Source organism: Staurois parvus, unplaced genomic scaffold (genome assembly GCF_062004578.1).
Source record: "Staurois parvus isolate SC_StPar_1 unplaced genomic scaffold, SC_StPar_1.0 ptg000090l, whole genome shotgun sequence".
Classification (NCBI taxonomy): domain Eukaryota; kingdom Metazoa; phylum Chordata; class Amphibia; order Anura; family Ranidae; genus Staurois; species Staurois parvus.
This window is the reverse complement of record NW_028317886.1, coordinates 18,058,825-18,084,871: the sequence shown is the minus strand read 5'-3', so window position 1 is coordinate 18,084,871 and position 26,047 is coordinate 18,058,825. Positions and strand designations below refer to the sequence as shown.

General features: G+C 41.7%; 1 protein-coding gene across 1 annotated transcript in view; it reads right to left on the bottom strand.

Annotated features, from left to right (window-relative positions):
• Window positions 1-4,369, bottom strand: part of GATB (glutamyl-tRNA amidotransferase subunit B) — a 201,046-nt gene extending 196,677 nt beyond the window's left edge. Inside the window, exon 1 of the mRNA XM_089670459.1 lies at window positions 4,180-4,369. Coding sequence (XP_089526585.1) covers window positions 4,180-4,331 — 152 coding nt within the window. The 5' untranslated portion in view covers window positions 4,332-4,369. The remainder of the gene's footprint in view (window positions 1-4,179) is intronic.
• Window positions 4,370-26,047: the final 21,678 nt, after the last annotated feature.

Here is a 26,047-nt window from a genome sequence, read left to right as displayed (position 1 = left end):
GAGGAGGCATGGGAGAAAGTCATGTGGTCAGATGAGACCAAAGTAGAACTTTTTGGTCTAAACTTCACTCGTCGTGTTTGGAGGAAAAAGAAGGATGAGTTGCATCCCAAGAACACCATCCCTACTGTGAAGCATGGGGGTGGTAACATCATGCTTTGGGGGTGCTTTTCTGCGAAGGGGACAGGACGACTGCACTGTATTAAGGAGAGGATGAATGGGGCCATTTATTGTGAGATTTTGAGCAACAACCTCCTTCCCTCAGTCAGAGCATTGCAGATGGGTCGTGGCTGGGTCTTCCAACATGACAATGACCCGAAGTACACAGCCAGGATAACCAAGGAGTGGCTCCGTAAGAAGCATATCAAGGTTCTGGAGTGGCCTAGCCAGTCACCAGACCTAAATCCAATAGAACAACTTTGAAGGGAGCTGAAACTCCGTGTTGCTCAGCGACAGCCCCGAAACCTGACAGATCTAGAGGAGATCTGTGTGGAGGAGTGGGCCAAAATCCCTGTTGCAGTGTGTGCAAACCTGGCCAAGAACTACAGGAAACGTTTGACCTCTGTAATTGCAAACAAAGGCTTCTGTACCAAATATTAACACTGATTTTCTCAGGTGTTCAAATACTTATGTTCAGCAGTGCAAGACAAATACATTCTTTAAAAATCATACAATGTGATTTCCTGAATTTTTTTTTTAATTCTGTCTCTCAGAATGGGAATGCACCTACAATGTGAATTTCAGACCCCTCCATGATTTCTAAGCGGGAGAACTTGCAAAATCGCAGGGTGTTCAAATACTTCTGTTCCTCACTGTATATGGTTGTAATTATTATTACACTGAGGTTAATACACTATTTTAGTTTTTGTATTTTTTGAGGTACACTGCGATATTGGATTTAATTTATGGATAATCATATTGAAGATCGTTTGAAGGGATTTACTGACACTAAAGAGGATTTATGATTTATATTTTTTTTGTATTGGACAGAATGGAGAAGGAATAGAACACTGGCCAGATTTTTATTGCTGTCTGTGTGCCTGTTAGGGAGAGTCACACTCTCTTACTTAACGATTTCCTCTTACTTAACGTTTTGGCTATGGGCCAGGAAGTAAACAAAAAAAAAAACCAGACAGGGGTTATAATCCTCCCTTACTCTATCCAAAATTTAAAATTTTTTGTCTTTAATACTTGTTACCTTAATAAAGCTCCCAGCACTGTGGAATGCACAGCTACCAAACCAATCCATTCATCCATCCCTCGGACTGACTGCTATAGGATACTGCTTCTGAATAAGTCTACTTAAAGTTAAAGTGTATGTAAACCCAACAACAAAAAATAAATAGTATTGCAGCTTATCAGTCCTTAGATGAAGTGGCTGCATTAGTTTCTTTTCATTTTTTTTTCTTTTCTTTCACCCTGGTAAACCTTCCATTAAAGCCCATCTCCAGGAAGCTTGTCAAATCTCTCTTGTAGAGGCTCTGAGACCACACTGCAAGGATTACCTGCTCCTTTAGGTCTAAGGTGCATAGAAAAGATTTACTTGCATGATCCTTCATGCTACTAAGCTGGTTCCTACAGTATCTTGTCTCGTACGCTTCAGAGTTCCAAGGTCCTGACATCTTCAAACCCAATGCAGGGTCCATAGCCTTGCACTGGACATGTTGACGTCAAAGGGTAGTCCACTGTAAGGGAGTGGAAGAATGGGTAATTAAACTGCTTTTACTCTCCCCTAGAATAAGCAGTTAACCCTTGCAGTGTGGGCATAGCCCAGTTTAAGATTTCCTGGAGTTGGGCTTTAAAGCAGACCTTCAGTCCATCAGTCAGGTTGCTTGACTCTTCCCCTTCCCCAGTGCTGCCACATTGGCACCTGCACAGATATTCCTTCAAGCCCTGGCAGAGCCCTTCAGCACATTTGCGCATGTGCAGATGATTTCTCATGCATGTGCAAAGAAAGCCTTGTTCCCCAATAGCCAATGGAAAGGAAAACGCTTGGGATCCAAAACTCTGCAGAACATCTGAGCACATATATGGTGCGGGGGATGGGGGACTGAAGTTCTCACCAACACAAGAAACGTGGACGTGCTACTTTGCAGCACAAATAAAAGCCATTAGCCACTGAATTCCACAAATTCAGCAACTTTGTAAAAAGAGTGCAGGCACACCATGGGTTAAGTTCTAATAGCTCCCTGCCACTTCCTGGGATTATCTATATTATTTATATCCGACAGATGTATAGCTTCACTGGAAGATACCAAGTCTGTGAGGGGAAAGAAGCACAGAGAGCAGCTATGTCAGCCCCCACTCTGATGCCCATTCACAGAAGCCTTTGTATTTTGTGATTGAGTTCTAAGAAAGGCTTCTATGATAGGGCAGAAGCGGGTATAATAGCTGCACTCAGTCTATACTTGAAGTGGCTGACATCAGCTGAGTTCAGAGTTGGAGCTGTGGAGACTATGCTGCTCGAGCACAACAAACCTATCAGATATAAATATTAGAGATTAGGCCAGGAGGTAACAGGCAGTTTGTCGGACTTAACTCATAGAGTGTCTTTTTACAAATCTGATAAATTCCTGGTCCGTACGGGGGGGGGGGGGTTATACACAATCTGGTGGTTGCAGCCACCAGGATTGTGCATAAAACTGACAGGCAGACTCCACCGATCGCTTCCACAGCTCCCCATACCACCCGCTTGCCCATCTGAGGGCTTTGGGAGCGCCATGGCGAGTGCCAGCGGATGAAAGTGAGAGAAGAGAGCATACACTCTTCTCCCCTTCTTTCTGTGACCCGGAAGGCGACGTGGGTGATGTCACTTCCCGGTTACTGCTGTCACTTTCTTGGCTAGCACAGCCAAGAAGCAATGTATTTGCAATGCGATCTGCATTGCAATACATTGATTGAGTGGAGGTCAGAGGAGACATGCAGGGTCTTTTACACCGTGCATGTCTCAAAAAAGAGAACTTGACACCTAAAAATCATGTGTCCCCTATGCAATGAAAAAAAAAAACATTAAGTAAAAAATTTCCACCCAAGCACATAACATATACCCCCCAAAAAATGTTGAGGTCCCCCCACCCCCACATCATGGCACCTATGTGTGAAAACATTGATTGCAATACACATTACATATCGCACGTCAGAGAGAAATAATTCTAGCACAAGACCTCCTCTGTAACACTATACTGATGACCTGTAGGGGCTTTTGAAGTGTCCTCTATAGAAAATATAGGGTGCTGAAGTTTGTTGCCATTTCATAGGCGCACACAAATTTATAGGTTAGCAAGTTGGGTATCTATTTACTCGACGCAACCTCGTCTTTGATATTTTACCAAAAATGTGGGTAATTTATTGTGTTTGTTTGCCCTAAAATTCACTTTAGTATGTTTTTAACTGTTGCATTTCCTAGACCTTTGCGGTAATATTGTGTGACATAAAAAATTGGAACTACCGCTATTTTATTCTCTAGGATGTCTGCTTTCAGAAAATATTTTGGAGGTTTTGTGTAATCTTAAAATGATTTTTTAAACGTGTGCAAAAAAAATGCAAAAGCGTCTCTGCCAGTGAAAGGGTTAAAAAGAAATATATGTCCAATTCTAGATTGTAAGCTCGAAAGAGCAGGGCCCTCGATCCCGTCATGTTTTGCATTGTATTGGTATTGTTCTGTCACATGTTCTGTCCCCCTTTGTAATGTACAGCGCTGAGCGAACTATTGGCGCTTTATAAATACTGTATAATAATAATTGTAAGGGAAGGCAGGTCAACATCACATGACCTTTCGGGTTCAGGTCTGCTTTACCTCACTTCCTGTCCTAGGGTGACAACCATGGTGAGCAACGTTGTCACCCTGGGACAGCAGGTTGGGACTACACCTTCTCCACAATGGGGGAAGGTGTATTATAGTCCATGGAGATAGCAGGGAGCAATGCTAATAACAGTCCAGAGGCAGAGAGTAAAGAAAGATATCAGCTCATAAGACTTCTGCACTTGTCAAACAAATAAAACTGTTTCCATGGTCGATTTATTAGACCAAATATGAGAAATGTCTCCATAGAGTCTTTATAAACGTTAAGTGGGCAATAGAGGATGGCCACTTCTAACTGCCCTGCCTGCTTGGTGTACACAATGAATGCTCAGTCCTTCAGGCCCAGCCTATTACCCCCTGTAGAGAGGAATATAGAGTACCCTGTGTCCCGGGCATGTCTGCAGGCGGTGCTGGCTGTCCTCCATCCTCTCCTCACACGGCTCAGCCGTCTACCAATATACCCAGAGCGAACACTCTGCACTACGAGCAGCGCACAGCCCACACTGCCCACCTGCACCATGGTGGCAGCCATGTCTGCACATTGACAGAGCAGCGCACAGCATTGTGGGAAATGAAGTCTACTGCCTACTGACTGTCTAGGCGAAAAGCCGGCCGAGAGACTTCACCTCCCATAATGCACTGCTACTGAAAACGTTGAAGCCTACAGTAATCAGCGGAGGAATGGTCACGTGGGCGATGGGGTGCCTGGCTGATTGGTGGTTGGGCAGTGACAGGTTTCCAGGGCAAGTTATGCCGATACTCAAGTCTGATACATATTCCTGACTGAGTTCCTTTCAGCAGGGATTTCTGAGCGTTCTATTACTAAGCCGAGGTTCACACCTAAGCGTTTTCCATTGCATTTTTCAGAAACGCATAGCAATCCATTTAACATGATTTCCTATGGGACTTCACATCTCTACGTTTTCACCCAGTGCATTTTTTGGAAAGGGTCAGGGACTTTTTTAAGCCTGGGTTCACACTGATGCGGTGCAAAATTTGCATTGGTTTCTGTGCGATTTCCGCACCGCCTCGTTCACACGAACCATTGCGAGTGTGTGTTTTAAGTTAACGACACCCTGAAATCAGTTCGCAAAACGTGGTGGGATGTGCAGAATCGGATCGCACATGTGTGAACACCCATATGATCCGATTCTAGTGCGGACTCAAAAAAGGGTCCTGCACCTTTTTGGTGCGATTTGAGCCATACATAATGTATGGCTCAAATCGCACCGCACAGAATTCACATGTAAACAAGGTAAGTGAGCGCTAAAGTCAAAATAGTAAGATTAAAATAAAGCCAGCAGCTGAACACCAAAAGGCACCATATAAAACCTTCAAAGTAGTCAAAATAAAGCAGGGTGCAGCGCTACAATAATCCGCTAAATCACATAAACATATTATGTTCAAGCATCCTCATATAAAATGCAATACAATGAAAAAATCACATAAAATCGGTGAAAAGGTGCAAATAAAAATGTCACTGAGTGGTGACTGGTAACGTGAATAGGTGTTGGACACTAAAACCAAATACAGTCCATAGTGTGAGTGCAAATAAGATCCCAGATGATCTTCAAAAATCCAGTGGCTGGATCCGTGGATGAGGTGATAGAATATGTAAAGATACACTCACCAGATATGCAATCACAATGCACATTTAGAGTTGGTAACCTCAGGACATCAAAGATCCTTATGTAGGTCTCTGCATAGTTCAGCTTGCTCACACTAGAGTGGTGTTGAACAGAGAAAGAGCGGCTATTTCCAAGTGTGGCAGCACCACCAAGCAGTGAGAGGTATCTGACCAGACCTACATAAGGATCTTTGATGTCCTGAGGTTACCAACTCTAAATGTGCATTGTGATTGCGTATCTGGTGAGTGCGCAATCTTTACCTATTCTATCACCTCATCCACGGATCCAGCCACTGGATTTTTGAAGATCATCTGGGATCTTATTTGCACTCACACTATGGACTGTATTTGGTTTTAGTGTCCAACACCTATTCACGTTACCAGAATTCACATGTGGTTTGCACAGGAATGCGGTGCGGTTCCTGTGCGAATCACATCTGGTATGTTGCACCGCACAAGTGTGGACCCAGGCTTGACGGAAAAAGTTACGTGTTTGGTTCTATAGATTTCAATGGAAACGCTGCAGAAAAGCATGTAGTGCCTTTTTGATGTGTTTTTGGCGCCTTTTTTGATGCATTTTAACCTGTTCACGCCTATGGATAAAACAAATCTTTAACGCCTAAGCACAATTTTGCAACATTGACATGTGTTAGTAAAACCGTACATATCATCACAACCACTTTGTACATCCAGTGAATTATACCGCGTTTTTTTCAAGACAAATTGGGCTTTCATTTGGTGGTAAATGGTAATGGATATCTCGTGATTTTGTTTTATTACCAAAGGAAAACTGGCCCAAAATAGTAAAAAAAAAATATTTTTTTTAAATTTAGCTGTGTGTTGCTTGTTACTACCATAACCTACCACCAAAGAACACCCAAAATAAATTTCCAGCTCTTGACGATTGCAGCGATACCATATTTGTGTAAGTTATTTGTACCCACAGTACAGCCCAGAAGCAATAGTGCGCATTTTGTTTTTTGGTTTTTTTTTTACCTAAAAACACACGGACACTGATACCAATTTAACAAAATAAATTCTGTACTTTGACCCTAGCCCTTGACCTTTGATCCTGACCTTGACCCCCACACTAACCCTGGCACTAAACTAGATCAAACCTTGATCTAGATATTTGTTCTTTATTTTTATTTTATTTTTAATATTTATTTATTTATCTTTTTTTTAACAAGCTGTTTTTTTCCCCCTCTCTGCAAGGAGAGTGAGAGAGATACAATGTATCTCTCCTGCATTCAGAGAGAAAAAAAACAAGGGGGGCAGGCTGCACAGTGACTGATCACTGTGATAGCCAATCAGAGGCTATCACAGTGATCAGGTGATCCAGAATCGAGAGTTTTGGATCCCGATCGTTAGAATGGTACCCGGGGCTCTCAGTGACACCCTGGTCTTCGTGCTGTGCGGCGCGTTCCCAGTACAAATACAGGTACGCAAATATGAGGCCCCATGGAAAAAAGCCCAGTTCTGTGAGGCCACATATTTGTGTGTGACATCGGCGTGAAGGGGTCACTCTGCCCAGCAACAAGTTGAAGAAAAAAAACCCGCAAAATGCAAAACGCTGCACAAATGCATGTGCAAAAATGCAAAAAGCACTGCAGAAACGGATCAAACGCAAACTGCAGAGGTGTGAACCTAGCCTAAAGAAACACTGTGTAAGAAAGAGAAACTGGTATAAGTGGAAATATAGAATGGAGAGAAGACATTTATAGTGTGACAAATTACATTTTCCTAGTAACCAGGGTTCTGCTTCCTCAAACAGGACACAATAGTGAACAAGAGCTGACCTGGCTGATCCTTTGTACCTGTGCTAATATACAGGGGTTAGGCACAAGAATGGGAACACTACATGATTTCCAGGTGTGAAAGTGACGACATGTTTCACATTGAAAGTGATGTAACATTCATTTGTTTCCACTGTGTGATGAAACACCTAGGTAACAGATGGGAAGCCTCACCTTTATCATTCACTGCGTGTGCTGCTAACAATTCAAACTCATATCAGAGCTTACTGACACTGCCATGTCACGGGGTACAGTATCAAAGGTTATGATGGCATATACAGCTTCTAGGAAAACGTCTGATAAGTGCGGTCAACATGGTCAACTGACCGAAAGAGACAAAAGGACATTGCACAGGATTGTGACCCCAAATAAGAAAACAACTGCTGCAAAAGTGACTTCAGAGCTCAATCTCATTCCTGTGAAGACCCAGACTGAGCTCTGCAGTCATTTTTGTCTCTTTCGGGCAGTTGACCATATCGGTTGCACTTATATTTATGAGACAAGTTTTTCCTGGAAACTGTATATGACATCATAACCTTTGAGACTGTACATCGCAACATGGCAAATAAATTGGCAACTTTGGTCACAAAGGCACCAATTTTGCCTCTTTGAAGCTGTGACATGACTGTATTCCTAGCAGAGCATGCAATGAATGATGAAAGTGAGGCTTCCCATCTGTTAGCTAGGTGTCTCATCACACAGCAGAAGTTAACAAATAACACATCACTTTCAACGCAAAACTTGTCTACAAATAACAACCACATTGTTCAATTCATTCCTCCCAAGACCTCCTGCTCTCTAGCTTCCATGTTGCCTCCTCCTATGTTCGTCTTGAGGACTTCTCTAGAGCCACTCCCATCCTCTGGAACTCCCTTTCCCAATGTATCCAACTGTCTCCTACTCTGTTCACTTTTAGATGATCCCCAATAACTCATCTCTTCAGAGAGACATTTCCTGCCCACCTAACAACTGTAAATGCATTTTCAGTGGGAACAAGGGGGGATGCAGATCCGGCACCTCCAGCACTGAATGTATGTGTTGGCAAAGTTTGCTGTGATGTGCTGGAGGGCCTATTGGTGCTGGCTGCTGGGGGATCTATTGTTGCTGGTGAGGGTATGCTGTTTCTTTCGGATCTATTGTTGCTGGTGAGGGAATCTACTGTTGCTGGTAGAGTCTATTGTGCCTGGAGTGGATCTATTGTTTCTGGGGGATCTGTTGTTGCTGTGGAGGACCTATTTTGCTGCCTTTCTTGGTATTGTTAATACATTTCATACAAAATTACTTAGCACCACAAAATGATACTTGGTTGTACACTGCTCAAAAAAATTAACCACTTCCCGTCTGGCTCATGTAGATAAACGGCCAGACGGGAGCGCTGCCAATGAGGGTGGACATTTCTAAACGTCCCCCCGCATCCATTGCCTGTGAGCACTGTACGGAACCTCTGTGTGAGGTCCCGATTCGTGTGATTACTGATTGGCCAATCAGTGACCACATGAATAATAGTAAACAAGATGTCACTTCCTGACATCATTGCTTACTACTTGTGAAATCTGTTAATGATCACAGAGGTCACATGGTACAAGGCTATTCACAACAGCCTTGTATCATGTGACAAGCTGTGACCAATCACAACTCTCACAGTATTTCTCAATGGCTGTAGGAATGCAGCCAGAGAGAAGGAGAAGTTATTGATTTTACAGCCTTTATGGGAAGTTGTCCTCCCCCTTCCCTCCCCATAGTCTTCTGGCACACATGACATGTCCCAGAAGACTACAGGCCATTCACAAAGTGCAACGCTTCTTGCACATGCGCAGTGGGCACCTGGCTGTGAAGCCGCAAGCTGTCACAGCCGGGGGCCCACACTGAAGATGCCCGTGCCAGGGAAAGAAGACAGCCAGTGAAACCAGCAGTGGTGAGGACACTGCTGGACCGAGGGACAGGTAAGTGTCTTTATTTTAAAAGTCAGCAGCTACAGTTTTTGTAGCTGCTGACTTTTATTTTTTATTTTTTACAGGTGGAACTCCGCTTTAAGTATCAGGTTCAAAGGCAGCAAATAGAATATAACATGCAAGGTAAACAACCAGACGCACAGAGTAGACTCACTGTCACAAACATAAACACACTAAACAGTAAAGGTATTTTTGAGCTTGCAGTTCAGCTACAGAGACTAATCTAATTCTGTATACTAGACATTGCCTCCAATGGAGATTTCCCTTTTATGACTGCCCCGGACGTTGTGCAGTACCGCGCATGCGTCCTCACACTGAGCGCCAGCGTGATGTCACAACATCACGTCCTTTACGTCGGATCAGCGGCTGATGCCGGGGGGTTACCATATCGAGATGCCATTTGGTGTTATTGGTGGCACATGGCGCTTCATCTCTTTGCTGGCGGCACAAGTGGATCAAATTTCTCTTTGACAAGATAAGAATTTCACACTGAGACCTATATATATTGGAAGCATTATTGCAGTTGGTTGTTGGCTTTCTGGTTTGAAGGTGGTCCCTTATGCTGTCTTGGACGGTTTGGTGAGCATTATATCTGTCTTTTTGTGAGGAGAATTATTTATCAGCATAGGAAGTTGAGTCAGTATTTTTATGGTTTTATCTGACTTTTATTACAGATAAATACAGCTTTTTGTTCCTTGGGGATCTGGGGCATTTCCACGTTCTTACAGTTTAGTATGCATCACGATGAGCTGCAATACTGATGGTATTTTTGTACTGCTAAAGGTAGCTGTGATAGCATTTTTATAACTTTTAATTTTTATTATAGATCAAATAATTGTACACATAATTCTTGGCCCTGTGGGACTCGTGATATCTCTACCATAAAACAAGTGATACTTTGGTGCATTATGTTTATTGGCTATGCCCTCAATATGGTTAGCTTTCTTCCTTATACCAACCAAAATACCAATTTATATTATATCTTTTATGATGATTATAGAGGGATATAGAGGGTGATATGGCGCTCTCCTGTTGCTGTTAGCATAATGAGATATCTGACCACCTCCGGAAGTTCACGCCACTAAAACTTTGGACCATGTAGCCTCATCTTGGATATCATTATTTTATGATTGCTCTAATCAATATTGATTGCCTAACTCCCTTGTAAGTACAATAATGGTAATGATATCAATGTCACTGACCTGTTTTTCTATGTATAAATCAGTACTCATTCCTATGTGTTCATTTAGAAATCCTTCTTGTATTTATACCACTGAAGAAGATCAAAAAGTAGAATGATCGAAACGTGTCGGGGTAATTTTTTGGGAATGTTGTTATTCTGTAAAGGAAGTATCTTTGCAATATCCATCAGAGCTAATATGTTTAAAGATTATGTATCTTTCACAATTATGTCCATGTAATAAAGCATATGTTTTAATAAAAAGTTATTTTTAGTATATGTGTAATGATATGGTTGCTGCATTAAAGTCACCTTTTCATCTGCTCATCTGTTCTGGCTGCTAGTATAACAATTACTGAACTGCAATATGCAAGCTGAAGCTGGTCTTACTGCACCAATAACTCAGGCCACCAAGTCTATGCAGATGCTTGTTCCAAGTGCAGAGCTCTATTCTGAAGCTGGTCTCCATGGACTGTTTTAGTCTCCCATGTTGTCAAGTGTGATCTACTGCCTTTACACTGGCAGGAATAAACATCTGCATGCACAGTGTTAAGGGATAGGAGACAGAGAGAGCGACTGAAGGCAAGGGATTTATTGATACTGTACTGGGAAAATTGGTATAGTTGGAGCGTCTGATAATGATAATTTCCTTAAAGCGGAGCTCCACCCAAAAGGGGAAATTCCGCTTTAAGGACTGCTCCCCCACTCCCTATTAAGGATTGGCACCTTTGGGGGGCAGGCAAGGGGGAGAGGGTACCCGAATTTGACAGGTACCCACTCTCACTTCCGGTCTGATCACCTAGGGTGATCGGAAATGGAAGGTGTCCTTCCATCCTCCCTCCCTGTAGTCTTTTGGGACACGTGACTGGTCCCAGAAGACTACAGGACCATTCATGAAGTGCGGCGCTACTTGCGCATGTGCAGTGGGCACCCGGCTGTGAAGCCACAAGCAGTCACAGCTGGGTGTCCACACTGAAGATGCCGGCCTCCAGGAATACAGGACGGCCGGTGAAACGGGCTGCAGGGGACACACCACGGGACAGAGGGACAGGTAAGTGGCTGTTTTTTAAAAGTCAGCAGCTGCAGTTTTTGGAGCTGCTGACTTTTATTTTTTGACAGGGTGAGCGGAACTCCGCTTTAAAGAATAAGATGTGGTATTTTTTAACCTCTTGCCGCCCAGCCACTGCATTAAAACGGTGGCAGGGCAGCATGGCTGCGCAAAAGCATGTTTTAAAACGTGCTCTGTGCTCCCGAGGTTTTCGCAGGCAGGGGGCGCGCGCTTGCGCTCCCGCCGACCCGCGGGTGTCACGATTTGATCCCGGAGGGATCAATCATCCGGTTTCAGCCAGTGATGTCCGGCTGAAATCAGATGATCGGTCCCTGTCCTATCCTGTCATGTGTTGACATTTACACAGGACAGGATATGATGTCATTCTTCTCTGCCTGGGCACATTCGTCCCAGAGAGAGAAGAAGACAGAAAAACTCTGATTACAAAAGCACTACACAGACAGTTAGAACACTCCAGGACACATTTAACCCACTGATCGCCCCCCCCAGTTAACCCCTTCACTGCCCTGTCTCCAGTGTCATTGATCAGTGAACAGATTTTTACTGATCACTGTATCAGTGTCGCTGGCGACTTCAAATAGTGCTAGTGCCCCTCTCAGATAGCGCCAGATTGCCCGCTAGTACACCAGTAATCCCGTTTAACCCCTTGATCGCCCCCCCCTAGTTAACCCCTTCACTGCCCTGTCACCAGTGTCATTGATCAGTGAGCAGATTTTTACTGATCACTGTATCAGTGTCGCTGGCGACTTCCAATAGTGTTAGCGCCCCTCCCAGATAGCGCCGGTTTGCCCGCTAGTACACCAGTAATCCTGTTTAACCCCTTGATCGCCCCCTCTAACTTTGAGTTTACGATATATTTTTTATAGCTGAAAGTAGAAAATATTGTTTTTTTTCAAAATTTTGGTGTTTTTTTTTGTTTATAGCGCAAAAAATAAAAAGCGCACAGGTGATAAAATACCACCAAAAGAAAGCTCTATTTGTGTGAAAAAAAGGACGTAAATTTCGTTTGGGTACAGCATTGCATGACCGCGCAATTATCATTTGAATTAGTGCATCGCTGTATAGCAAAAAAAATCCATGCATTACAGTATCTATACCATAGTTTGTAGACGCTATAACATGCCCACAAAGCAATCAATATACACTTATTGGAATTTTTTTTACCAAAAACATGTAGCAGAATACATTTTGGCTTAAATTTATGACAAACTTTGAGTTTACGATATATTTTTTATAGCTGAAAGTAGAAAATATTGTTTTTTTTTAAAAATGTTGTGTTTTTTTTGTTTATAGCGCAAAAAATAAAAAGCGCATAGGTGATAAAATACCACCAAAAGAAAGCTCTATTTGTTTAAAAAAAAAGGACATAAATTTCGTTTGGATACAGCATTGCATGAGCACGCAATTATCATTTGAATTAGTACAGCGCTGTATAGCAAAAAAAGGCATAAATTGCAGTATCTATACCATAGTTTGTAGACGCTATAACTTTCACACAAAGCAATCAATATACACTTATTGGGATTTTTTTTTACCAAAAACATGTAGCAAAATACATTTTGGCTTAAATTTATGACTAGCTTTGAGTTTATGATATATTTTTTATAGCCGAAAGTAGAAAATATAGTTTTATTTCAAAATTTTCGTGTTTTTTTTGTTTATAGCGCAAAAAATCAAAAGCGCACAGGTGATAAAATACCACCAAAAGAAAGCTCTATTTGTGTGAAAAAAAGGACGTAAATTTCGTTTGGGTACAGCATTGCATGACCGCGCAATTATCATTTGAATTAGTGCAGCGCCAAACAGCAAAAAAAGGCCTGGTCATTAAGGGGGGTAAATCCTCAGGAGCTCAAGTGGTTAATAAATAGTCTGTTTTTTATATGTTAACAGTTTTGTTGCATAGAGCAACAGAATTTACCTTTTCTAGTTTTTATCATCAATTTTGCAATATTTTTCCATTCACAAAGAACATCAGTTTAGGCTATTTCTTCTTAATGCGGACCATTTCGCCCCCTCACTAAAGCTGCATTCCTGCGAATGCCTCCACACTGTGATTAGATGCAAGAACACCAATTAGCTATGGTAAGCAGTCCCATTGAAAGTAATAGGAGGCTGTTGGCTCCCGAAGCTAATCACGGCCAGTCGTGATTGTTCATGCAGTGGTCACATATGAGTGATTGACCTTGGACAAAGACTGGCATCTCTGCCATCCTGATATGAAGTCATCTTACATTCATTAGTTTAACAAACATATTTTGTTTTTGCTTACTATTACTGTTTTCTATTTTTTACTTTTTGGTTGAGTAAAGCAGTGGTGAAGTAGCTCTGGCCTCACAGATGCATTTTGGAAAGACTACATCACCATTGCCTTCCCCCACAGATGATGGGCACTGTCAAATGAGACCCAGAGTTCCAGGACATTAAAGGGAGCTGGATTCATCTGCCCATAGTTTAAATTGCCACCATGGGAAGGGTGAGGAGGGAATAATAATAAGGTATTCAAAGAATAATAGGCCTGCAATTATGAGTGTTGTTTTGTAGACGTTTCTAAAGGTGCTCTTTAAAATACTTCTACCTTCAGACTGCTATTTACATTGCTATTTATTTGAATTGAGGTTCAATGACGTGACTATCAATTAGAGGGCTAAAAAAGGAACCTTCTTAGTGGAAATAAATAATGCTTAGCAAAAAAAATGCTAATTCATGAAGAAGAAATGCTTTCAATATTTAATAAAATACTTCATGTGAAAAATGATTTTATTTTGACTGGGCTCTATATTCCATAAAGGATGGAAATTATTTCTTATGCCATAGCCTAACAAACATTTTTAACTTTCTATAATTCCCTATTAGAAGGAATTACCTTTGTTCAGAGTTCCTCAGTGGCCATATTTTGGTTGCTCCCAAAGAAGACAAGAACATTGGATTGTTGTGCAAACCATCACTCCATAAAACTGCCTAGCTCTTGTGAGCCAGGGTTTACTGAAGCTCAGTTGCCCAGTTCAAGTTTAGACTATTTTGTTTGTTTAATGCAGGGGTCTCCAAACTTTTCAAACAAAGAGCCAGTTTCCTATCCTCCAAACTTTTTTTTGGGGGGGGGGGAGCAGGGGCGGACTGAAAACTCATGGGGCCCCCGGGCAATAGGGGATCATGGGGCCCCTGTATCCTTGCCCAAACTCAAAAAAGCCTATGAAAAAGGTACCAGGGGCATCTTATGGGGCCCCCTACTGACCAGATGGTAAGTCCGCCCCTGGGGGGGAAGATTGTGACCAGTGGGGGGAAAAAATGTCCTGGGACCAGCATTGGTGAAAATAAACATACAGTAGCCTCGGGATTGGTAGTCAGGAACAGGAGGAGTAGTGCCCCAGTATTGGTATTTGTGGGATGAATAATGCCCCATCATTGGTGTCAGGGCAGGAAATATGCCCCACTGTTGATGTCAGAGGAATAGTGCCCCAAGGGCCAAATAAAGGCTGGCAAAGGGCCACATTCAACCCTCAGGCCACAGTTTGGAGAACACTGGTTTAATGAAATGAAGCAATAATGTAAATTTTCAAACGGCCTCCAAAAATAAGCAAAAATAAACAAAAACGTTATTATACATTTATAATAGGAGTCATAGAGCATTTTTATACATTCTTTCCAGCTGAAAAACAATAACAAGGCTGCTATTGGCAAAACACAATTGATCCAACAGGAGGAAAGCAGCACAGAAGTCTATTTCAACATGCACAAGACAGAGCAGATCAAAGCAGAAAGTCTTCAAGGATGCATATAACAACCCTTATCAGATTTCTAGCCAGCATCACATAGGCATGAGGTCAAATTGCAGATCAAAAGTGAGCAGGCAAAGCTGCCACAAATGTAACCACAGGTGGCAAATCATAATAGTTATATAGAACAATTCATTCATTGAGTTATCAATCTTTTGATCCATTTTATATCCATGCAACAGGTCTAATAGATAATAAGCACAGCAAGACAACTAAGCAGATGAATTGTAGAAAATATGAAGCATATATTAAAGCATGTCCAAAGCCTTGTGGTTGGTTTATAAATTCAACAATCAATAAATCAACAATCACAGCATGTGCAGTGAGGCTTTCATTTAGGTAGCTGAGAAGCTCCTAGAGCTGTACATCAGTATAACAATAATGTCCATCCACTTGAAGGAACACACTAGCATAGTCAAAGCACTATCCAGAGTACATAGCATGTAAGCTGTCATACGGATGTTAGGACTGATCTCTGGGATTATTCATGGCAAATATGCCAATTATCACAACATTTGGTGTCTGTAAAAGTTTAATTGAACAAGCTGATGTTAGGAGCTGATTGGTTACCATGCACAGCTGCAACAAATTTTGCACTCTCCAGGTTCAGTAAATCAACCCCAATGTATACATCCATCAGGAGATGTGGATAGAAGAACACCACAATTGCCGAGACACACTTTGTCATTGTTAGCCGAAATGTTTTCAGGCAGAAGTGAAAGTTTGTTTGACAGTGGATCTGAGAATTAGGAACACACACAGTTGTGCATTCCTGATTCTCTTTTACAAGGTTAATTAACAGTCTCACAGCAAAGAGCATTTTATATTTGAACTTGGAAGGAGTACTGTGGACACAAAGGGAATTCTTCAAAAAATTTCTTGCAAATAACCTTACCCCCAATGCAAAAAATTATTGGCCTAGAGTAGGTGGGCTCTATGCCGACATACAAATTCATTTAACTTCATTAGCAGAGCTAGGACTCACATTTTGTTGGGAGAGAACTTCTTTTGATGGACTGCCATAATCCACTCAACCCCAACAGCAGCAGTAAATTAAAAACAATGCAATCTCTGATCATTTCACCATCACTTATGGGTCCTGGCAGGACTATCTCTTGACACATGATTTTAATTCTTACATTAGAGACCTTTTTTCATACAATACAAGCTTCACCCAAAAATACAGGTCTTTCATCAAAAATGAAACTTTTTTATGCAGAGAATAACTAAAATCTTAGTTGTATCATAGGATAGAGATAACGGAAACCAGTGAGGCAATCAAACAAGCAGGAAGTTAAATTTTTTGGGGTGCTCCTTACACCAACTGTGTACAGAAGGCCTCTTCCAGGTTGCCATATTGCATTGCATTTTACAGAAAATTACAGCACTTCAGGTTGAAAAGGAAAAGTATAACATTCAATTGGTTTGTGTGGCAATTGCATATGCTATTTTATGTTTTTTGTTTATTTGCTAATTTTTTTTCATCAAAAGTGGAGTTATCCTTCAAAGTAGTGGTGCACCAAAATTAAAATTCCGGTGCCGAAATTGAAAATTCAGGATGCACTTGGGCTAAAACTGAAACAAACAGTATTTTTAAATTTAATTCATATGGCTGGCGTTTCGGCATTGAAGTCACTAGAGGGCGTTTTTACTCTGAAGTCAATGGGAAGCAATCTTACATTGAAGTCTATGGGGCACGGTTTTGCATTGAAGTCTCTAGTGGGCGTTTTTGCATTGAAGTCTATGGGACACGATTTTGCATTGTAGTCTATGAGACATGATCTGACATTGAAGTCACTAGGGGGCATTTTTGCATTGAAGTCTATGGGATGCGATTTTGCATTGAAGTCACTAAGGGGCGTTTTTGCATTGAAGTCTATGGGACGCAACTTTGCATTAAAGTCACTAGGGGGCGTTTTTGCATTGAAGTGTATAAGACGCAGCATGCCATTATTGGCACTTTTTTTATTTTTCTATCTGCAAAATGCAGATTTTTGGCTGATCATTTTCAGTAGCCGATATATTGGTGCATTCCTACTTTAAAGTGTATCTCAACTCTAGAAAAAAATGTAATGTATTGCAGCTTACCAGTGTTTCAATGTGGTGGTTTCATTCATTTTCATTCATTCATACTTTCCCCTTTATTTTTATCTGTAATCCCCCAAAAAAACACTTCCTGTACTTGGGTGACAATTCCCAATTACTGTATTGTATCTTTGGATGAGCAGCAGTGTCACCCTGGGCCAGGACCAGTTTTAGAACTAAAGAACACCTTTCCAAATCTCCATATGAAATTGGAGGGTTTCTGTAGTTCCCAGAGGTGAATTGAGCAGAGCTGATAACTCTTGAGCTAAAACTGAAGAGGAACTTACATGAACATAGCTACTGAAGATGGTAGGTATGTACCTGCAGTGGGAGGTTGTCGGGTCATACACATAGTTGATTAATGGGGGGGCTATGCAGGAATGTTTTTTAAAAAATCTAACCTTGTACTTTCTAATTAAGTGGTTTTTTTTAACTTTTCCAGGCATATGTATTTGTAAAATAAACAGGAGTCATAACACTTTATCACATAAATGAGCTGTCATAACCAATAACCGAAAATGCAATGTGTGGATTTTCTTTTCTAAATGCTGTATTTGGAAGTCATGTGGTATATTGTCATACTGATGTATGGGCACTGTTTGTAGGCATGTTTTATGTAGCAAGAAATTCTGAAGGGTCCTCAAGCAGACACTGCAATAAATAGGGATATTTAGTTCACACATATTGCAATACATGGTTAAGCTGGCCAACGGTGTCAAAGTAATCCCTCTATGGCCAGTCCTACTCTGCTCTGCCTACGCAAATGCTACTGTGGACACAATGCCAATATAGGGGAAAAGACACAATGGGGAGAGCTACAAGGTTCAGGTCTGGCTACTAACCCAACAATACAACAAACAAGAGATACCTGTGCTCAAATCCCAATAGTTAGTACATGCATTTATCCATTAAATGCATGCACTAGCTGTTGGGATTTGAGCACAGGTATATCTTGTTTGTTTGTTATGTAGCAAGAAGACATTGCAAATTTAGTTGTTTGTTACAGCATTTGTATAACGTAAAGTAACGCTGATAATCTCAGCAGCAGCACAAAAAGTGTTTAATTTCCTTTGTTTAAAAACAATGTTGTGTGTGTAATAATCCAATTCATCCTCAGTATTTGTAAGCAAACTTGAAACATGGGAGAAGAGTTTGATTTTCTTGTCATTATTCCTTTCTCTTTCCGTTGAGGTTGTGGGGAAGCCCTTTGGGTCTGGTATGGATTTTGAGGGGAACCCCCATGCCAAATTTTTTTTTTTAAATGCTGCTTTGGTCCCCCCCAAAGTCCATACCAGACCCTTATCCAAGCATGCAGCCTGGCAGGTCAGGTAGGGGGGGTGACGAGCGAGCGCCCCCCTCCTGAACGATACCAGGCCACATGCCCTCAACATGGGGGGTGCTTTGGGGCAGGGTACCTTGCCCCCATGATGTCCTCGTGTTGATGGGGTCAAGGTACCCTGCCCCAAAGCACCCCCCCATGTTGAGGGCATGTGGCCTGGTATCGTTCAGGAGGGGGGCACTCGCTCGTCACCCCCCTTACCTGACCTGCCGGGTTGCATGCTTGGATAAGGGTCTGGTATGGATTTTGGGGGGGACCAAAGCGTCATTTAAAAAAAAAATTTGGCATGGGGGTTCCCCTCAAAATCCATACCAGACCCAAAGGGCTTGGTATGGATGGGAGGGGGGGACCCAATACCAAAATTTAAAAAAAAATGACATAGGGGCCCCCCCAAAAAAAATTAAATTTTCAGGCAATGCCGACAATTCTTTTGACATTCAGCTGTTAGCGGGGAACTCATGATCACATGAGCGGGACATCGCACAGAGGTACCGTACAACAATCGGTGTTCCACTGTGTCCGGAGGACACAGCGGGCACTGGATCACGGTGCTGCGCCCTCCCAGGGAGCGCGCACAAGCAGGGGGCGGGGAGGCCGTTTATAAATGGCCACCCTCCCCTGCACTGCCACCGTCCAGCCGTTTATATACAATGGCCGGATGGGAAGTGGTTAAAAGTAAATTGACAAAAAATGACAACTTCAAAAATCTCACCATGCCTCATTGCCACCATTTTAAGGGCCTCAAGAAATCTCATGTCTTGAGTCCCTTAAAATGCCGGGCTAGTGTACAAGTACCCCCAAAATTAATCCTTTTTGAAAAGTAGACAGCCTGCGGTATTTAGTAAGAGGCATGGTGAGATTTTTGAAGTTGTAATTTTTTTGTCATTTTATTTTTAATGAAGAAATGAACTCCTTGGCACCGACAGTATGCAATATGCAGCCTCTGGGTGGCTGGGCCTTGACGCAGAGAAGCTGCATATTTGTGGAAACAAACATGTGCTAAGAGCGCATGCCCTGATTATGTGACCGTTGTGACAGCCAATCAAATTTATGATCTGCTGGCAGGGGTGGACTGACAACTCATGGGGCCCCCGGGCAACAGGAGATCATGGGACCCCTGTGTCCTCGCCCACACTCAAACCACACCCAAAAAAGCCTATGAAAAGGTACCAGGGGCAACTCATGGGGCCCCCGGGCAACAGGAGATCATGGGGCCCCTGTGTCCTCGACCACAACTCAAACCACACCCACAAAAGCCTATGAAAAGGTACCAGGGGCATCTCATGGGGCCCCCTACTGACCAAGGGCCCTCGGGCAGTGCCCGAGTTCCCAAATGGTCAGTCCGCCCCTGTCTGCTGGATGGTTTAAAAAAGGGCTGCCTACCTGGTGCTATACAGATATTCTAAACAGACCCACAAATCAGTTTGAAAAAGTCTGCCTGGCAGCTAAACCAATTAGACATGTCCCTGTCTATGAAATTTTTGTGTAACCAACCTGGACATTCCACCCCATGTCTTGATTCTTTTCAGCATACAGTAGGTATCCACTATATTATTGTCAGTAGTAGCTGAGCTGACTTCTTTTGGCACAGCAGATTCTTAATGATTTTAAATGGAAGCCTAACCACCCATGTTTTTAAATTTCATTGCAGCATGTTGTAATTTATTTCTACAAAGATGTATTGTAAATTAACGTCTATTATGGCACATTTCAAATGAATGTGTTTTTTAGGCCAACACAATGCGTAGTACACTGTTAACAATTCTTTAAACAGTTTGCTTTTATTAATTTATTGTATTTTCATGCTGAGCATGTTTCTCGTCTAATGAATGTAATTAGTTCTTGTCCTTTTTTCCTTCTCTTAAAACCTTTCCCTGTAATCAATATGTAGCAACCCATGGTCTCTTACCACTCCTTTGTGTTTTGTGTAGTAAATCGGTCTTTAGAAACACCTTATTCCTGGAACTGTGCAATCATAGAGAAGCAATCTTCAAACAGTTAGCCCCTGGGGTGTATACAGAAAGGTAAAAGAGAATATAGTTCTGAGCTTAGTAATTCAAGCTGCAATTGCAATCATGCTTTTAAATCATTTTAACTCACTCTTTTTTTTCTGTCTTTCTTTCTTTCAATGTGTAAAGGCAGAGTTTTAATTTTCAAAGGACTTTCAAATATTCATTTTAACTGGGCAGCTCAATGCACATATGCTCGGTGAGGAGCTCCAGGGTTATGAAAGATATGGAGAAAACAAGCTATTTGTTTTCTCAGAAGCTTAAAGTGGAACTTTAGCCTAGGTAATTAAAAGTTGCGGACAGGTAGGATTTTAATCCTTTGTGTCTTCTGCATTAAAACTACTCACCTGCCTGACCACCCCTGTACAAATTTGGCAATGTTGAATCTGAGTGATGTCATTCCTGTCTGACCAATGACAGCAGCCGGAAATCGGGATCCAGAAGCCGGCTGATCGTAGTGGCGGGGTGCGGAGCTCGAGATCGTCTCATCACTGGAGCTAAGGTGAGAACTGTTCCACTTTAAAAAGTTCTGTTCCCAGAGTCTTTGGGTGAGAATAAGCCTCCATTTCTAGGTCCATATCTTATCTGATAACCAGACCTCATTATTAGTTTCAGCTATGCATAGGCCTTTATAAGCTTAGGGCTCACTCTGTTGCTCTCTTTGCTCTGGGAATCTGCTGCTGGGTGAAAAGGCTGAGAACTGACAGGACACCAATAAGATGCATGTGTTTGTTTCCTTTTTGTTTTGGGGAACCCATTAGGGGGTGCCCTAGTTAGTGGCTTGAACGAGCAGATATTTTGTTTTGTTTCATGCTCTAGACTTGTAAAAAAAACTACAAAGCTCACTTGCATTGATGCTGTATTTGTTTGCTAACTTGCTAAATAAAAGTGACAATAAAAAAGACAAGCCTGCTTAGACTATCTCTCTCTCTCTACACTATAATGCCGAAAGTATTGGGACACCCCTAAAAAATCATTGGATTCAGATGTTCCAGTCTCCTCCGTGGCCACATGTGTATAAAATCAAGTACCTGGGCATGCAGACTACTTCTACAAACATTTGTGAAAGAATGGGCTGCTTTCAGGAGCTCAGTGAATTCAAGTGTGGTCCCATGATAGGTTGTGCAATCCCTGAAGTCCATCCCTGAAATTTCCTTGCTACTAAATATTCCACACTCAACTGTTAGTGGTATTATAATAAAGTGGAAGCAATTGGGAACAACAGAAACTCAGCCATGAAGTGGTAGGCCACGTAAAATGACAGAGCAGGGTCAGCTCATATTGAACAGCAAAGTGCGCAGAAATCACCAACTCTAATCAGAGTCAATAGCTAAAGACCTCCAAACTTTGTGTAGCCTTCAGATTAGCACCACAACAGTATGTAGAGAGCTCCATGGAATGGGTTTCCATGGCCGAGCAGCTGCATCCAAGCCTTACAACACCAAGTGCAATGCAAAGTGTCAGATGCAGTGGTGTTAAGCACACCACCACTGGACTCTAGAGCAGTGGAGACACGCTTCTCTGTCTGGCAATCCAATGGACATGTCTGGGTTTGGCGGTTGCCAGGAGAACAGTACTTTCCCAGCTGCATTGTGCCAAGTGTAAAGTTTGGTGGAGGCGGGATTATGGTGTGGGGTTGTTTTTCAGGGGTTGGGCTTGGCTCTTAGTTCCAATGAAGGGAACTCTTAAGACATCAGCATACCAAGACATTTTGGACAATTTCATGTTCTCAACTTTGTTGGAACAGTTCAGGGATGGCCCCTTCCTGTTCCAACATGTCTGGACACCAGTACAGAAAGCAAAGTCCATAAAGATATGCATGAGCGAGTTTGGCGTGGAAGAACGTGACTGGTCTGCACAGAGTCCTGACCTCAACCGGACAAAACATCTTTAGGATGGATTAGAGCAGAGACTGGGATCCAGGCCTTCTCGTCCAACATCAGTGCCTGATCTCCCAAATGCGCTTCTGGAAGAATGGTCAAACATTTCCATAGACACACTCTTAAACCTTGTGGACAGCCTTCCCAGAAGAGTTGAAGCTGTTATATCTGCAAAGGGTGAACCCTACAGACTAATACTGGGATGCCATTAACGTTCATGTGCGTGTAAAGGCAGGCGTTCCAATACTTTTGGCAATATAGTGAGTGTGTATATATATTATTATTATTATACAGGACTTATATAGCGACAACAGTTTGCTCAGCACCTTACAATATAACGGGAGACAATACAGCAACAATACAGTTCAATACAAGAGGGATAGGAGGGCCCTGCTCCTTGGAGCTTACAATCTAGGATGCCTTGTTGATGTCAGAGCAGAATGAGCAGACTGGTTCAAGACAATAGAAAGGCATGCTATCATGTCAATATGGACCAAAATCTCTGAGGAATGTTTCCAACATCTTGTTGAATCTATGCCACGAAGAATTAAGGCAGTTCTGAAGGTAAAAGCGGTTTCAACCCGGTACTAGCAAGGTGTGCCTAATGAAGTGGCAGGTAAGTGTATATGCTCTCTCACTTTCACAGTATTGACTCATATGTTCTCTCACAGTACTGACCTATATGCTCTCTCTCTCTCTCTCTTAGTACTGACCAATATATTCTCACATTCTCATAGTACTGATCCATATGCTCTCTCACAGTACTGACTCATATGCTCACTTTCTGTGTCCTTTCTTTTATTTCTTTTTACTGAAGCTGGTAGACCCCCCAAATTCTATACAATCTGTAAAATTTTACAAAAAAGATCTTACACAAACAAAAATGGCATCATTCCCACAGCCATAAAGCCAGGGCACTTTTTATATATTGTTATATGTAGAGAGGGTTTCCAAATGATTGCAGCTTCTGTAACACTGCAAAGTATTTTGAACACTTAAGCAACTGTATAAGGAAATTACATTTTAACACTGTAATACTTTAGATATTTTCATGAACTGGTTTATGAAATATATCAAGGAAATGTGCTGCCTGTGTCTAATACATGCTAATGTCAGTATCTCTATATGTAGAATTGCCTAAACTCCTTTTACTTTACTTTTCCAGGATATAATATATATATAATTGAAAAGCATTGGTAGACTCTTCTGTTCTCCGTCACTTTTTTGCAGTATACAATAATTTTGTCATGTTCCCATTTAAATGGTTTATAACTATATAAGGAATCATTGGTGTTGGTTTATGAAGCTGGGGCAAAGGACAGTGCCTATATCAGTAAGTGAGAATTCATTTTTAATTTGTGAAAGAAGTTGAGAGAAAACCTTGATACCATTGATTATATGTTTATTTTTGCCTTCCAGTTTTTATAAACAGGTCCAAAGTCTAGCATAGCACTGATTTTAAACATTAGCTTTTTTTTTTAGTATGGGTTACATTTAATGTGAGAATTTAACTCCCAGTCTATAAATAACTGCAGAAAATAGCATACAGATTTAGTATCTCTGATGTCCTGAAAGATCCCAAAAGTAACAGACCCTTGCTTGTATATTATTGCTGAGTATATTGAAAATGCCTTCTGAGGAAACTTCAGCCTGATTGTGCCATGAATTTCAAATAAAGGAATACGAGACCAACATAAACATTTGTGCAAGTTACAGCTGCACAGAAGTATTAAGGTAATTGCAGTAATATTTACAATTGTTACAATGTAGGGTATCTTAGTTTATTTTCACGTAAAGCTGCAGAGATCCTGTACATTTATATGCACACAGTGGAGCTAGTAAACACTACCTGAATTAAGGCAATATAAATATTGCAAACATATACTGTATGCTCTTAAATATCCTGTCTTTTCCCAGATTTGACTAATAAACAAAGATGAGAAAACTCATGCATACAAATCAGGATTCATCTGTCACTGTTTGCACAGAAAGTCACTATACTTGTTATTTGTTAATGTTTACCTGTCTTGTCATTTCCCATTCAGTGTCATATCATCATCATCATCATCATCATCATCATTTATGACAGCCACATATATTGTAATAGCTAATTGCCAATGATCGCTACAAGTTGTCATAGAATCTTCTCTCCAGGGCTTTATTTACCATTATAGACTAAAGAAGGCTATAGATGCATCAAAATTCAGCAGGAACTGTCTGAATTTCAATTCATCTATGGGTAGGTTGGTTGTACAAAAGTCGATCTGGGTAGAGTTACATATGAGTGTGCATCAAAGTTAATTAGTTTGCTACAAGCCCAGTGTTAAAGGGTAGAGAGGTAGAGGCTCAGATACTTACAGAGACAGAAAGGGATGCAGGGGTTAGGACAGTGGTACTGATGGGTAATTTAAACTACCCTAAAACTGACTGGTGTAATAGCACTGCAGGGACACTAAAAGGATGGAAATGTAGAAATTTATTGCAAGACAGTTTTATTGTACAGTTTATAGAAGCTCCAACCAGGGGCGGACTGACAACTCCTGGGGCCCCCGGGCAATAGGAGATCATGGGGCCCCTGTGTCCTTGCCCAAACTCAAAAAAGCCTATGAAAAAGGTACCAGGGGCATCTCATGGGGCCCCCTACTGACCCCGTGCCTGAGCTTCCAGATGGTCAGTCCGCCCCTGGCTCCAACTTATATTGATGCTTTTGCTGGACCTGCTAACTGGGTAGTAGGGACCATAATATGATTCATTTAAGTTGTAAACATTGAGTACATAATGGAAAGAAAAAAAAAACACTTACCGTAATTTTAAAACAGCACATTTTCCAGTGCTGAGGGATGTTCTCCAAGACCTAAGCTGTTTGGTTCAGCAGGAAGCAGGAACTTGCTGACTTTTGGCCCGTGTGTACACCTGCTAAGGGCTGCTCAGTGTGTCCTGTGGGGTGGGGGGGTGTGGATGGTCCCCTTGTCAGAACACAGCTCAATGCATACAGTAGTAGGGTGATTACTGAGCCCACTGGGTTGAACATAAAACTTTATGTGTGTACCCAGTATTAGACTGGGAGGAAATATTGCAATCAAGAACACAGAACTGATATGGCAATTAAATGTAACACCTAGGTTGCTCACACCCAATATAAAAAAAAACTAAAAAGAGTAAGGAAAGAGCATTTAAAAATACAAAAATGAAGGAACACTTTCAAAATCCAAAAGTTACAAAGAACATAACAAAGTTATACAGTAACATAATTACATAGTTAATCTGACTGAAATACGATACAAGTCCATCAAGTTCAACCAACAGAGAAAAAAAAAGTCACAAATAGAAAACCTCCATAAACATCTTATACCCACAGTTGATCCAGAGGAAGGCAAAAAACCCTCAATAAAGCATGGCTGAAATTGCTCCAGCAGGGGAAGAAAATCCCACCTGATCCCCCGAAAGGAAATCAGATATTCCCTGGATCAACTTTACCTATAAATGTTAGTATCCAGTTCAGGGGCGGACTGACAACTCATGGGGCCCCCGGGCAATA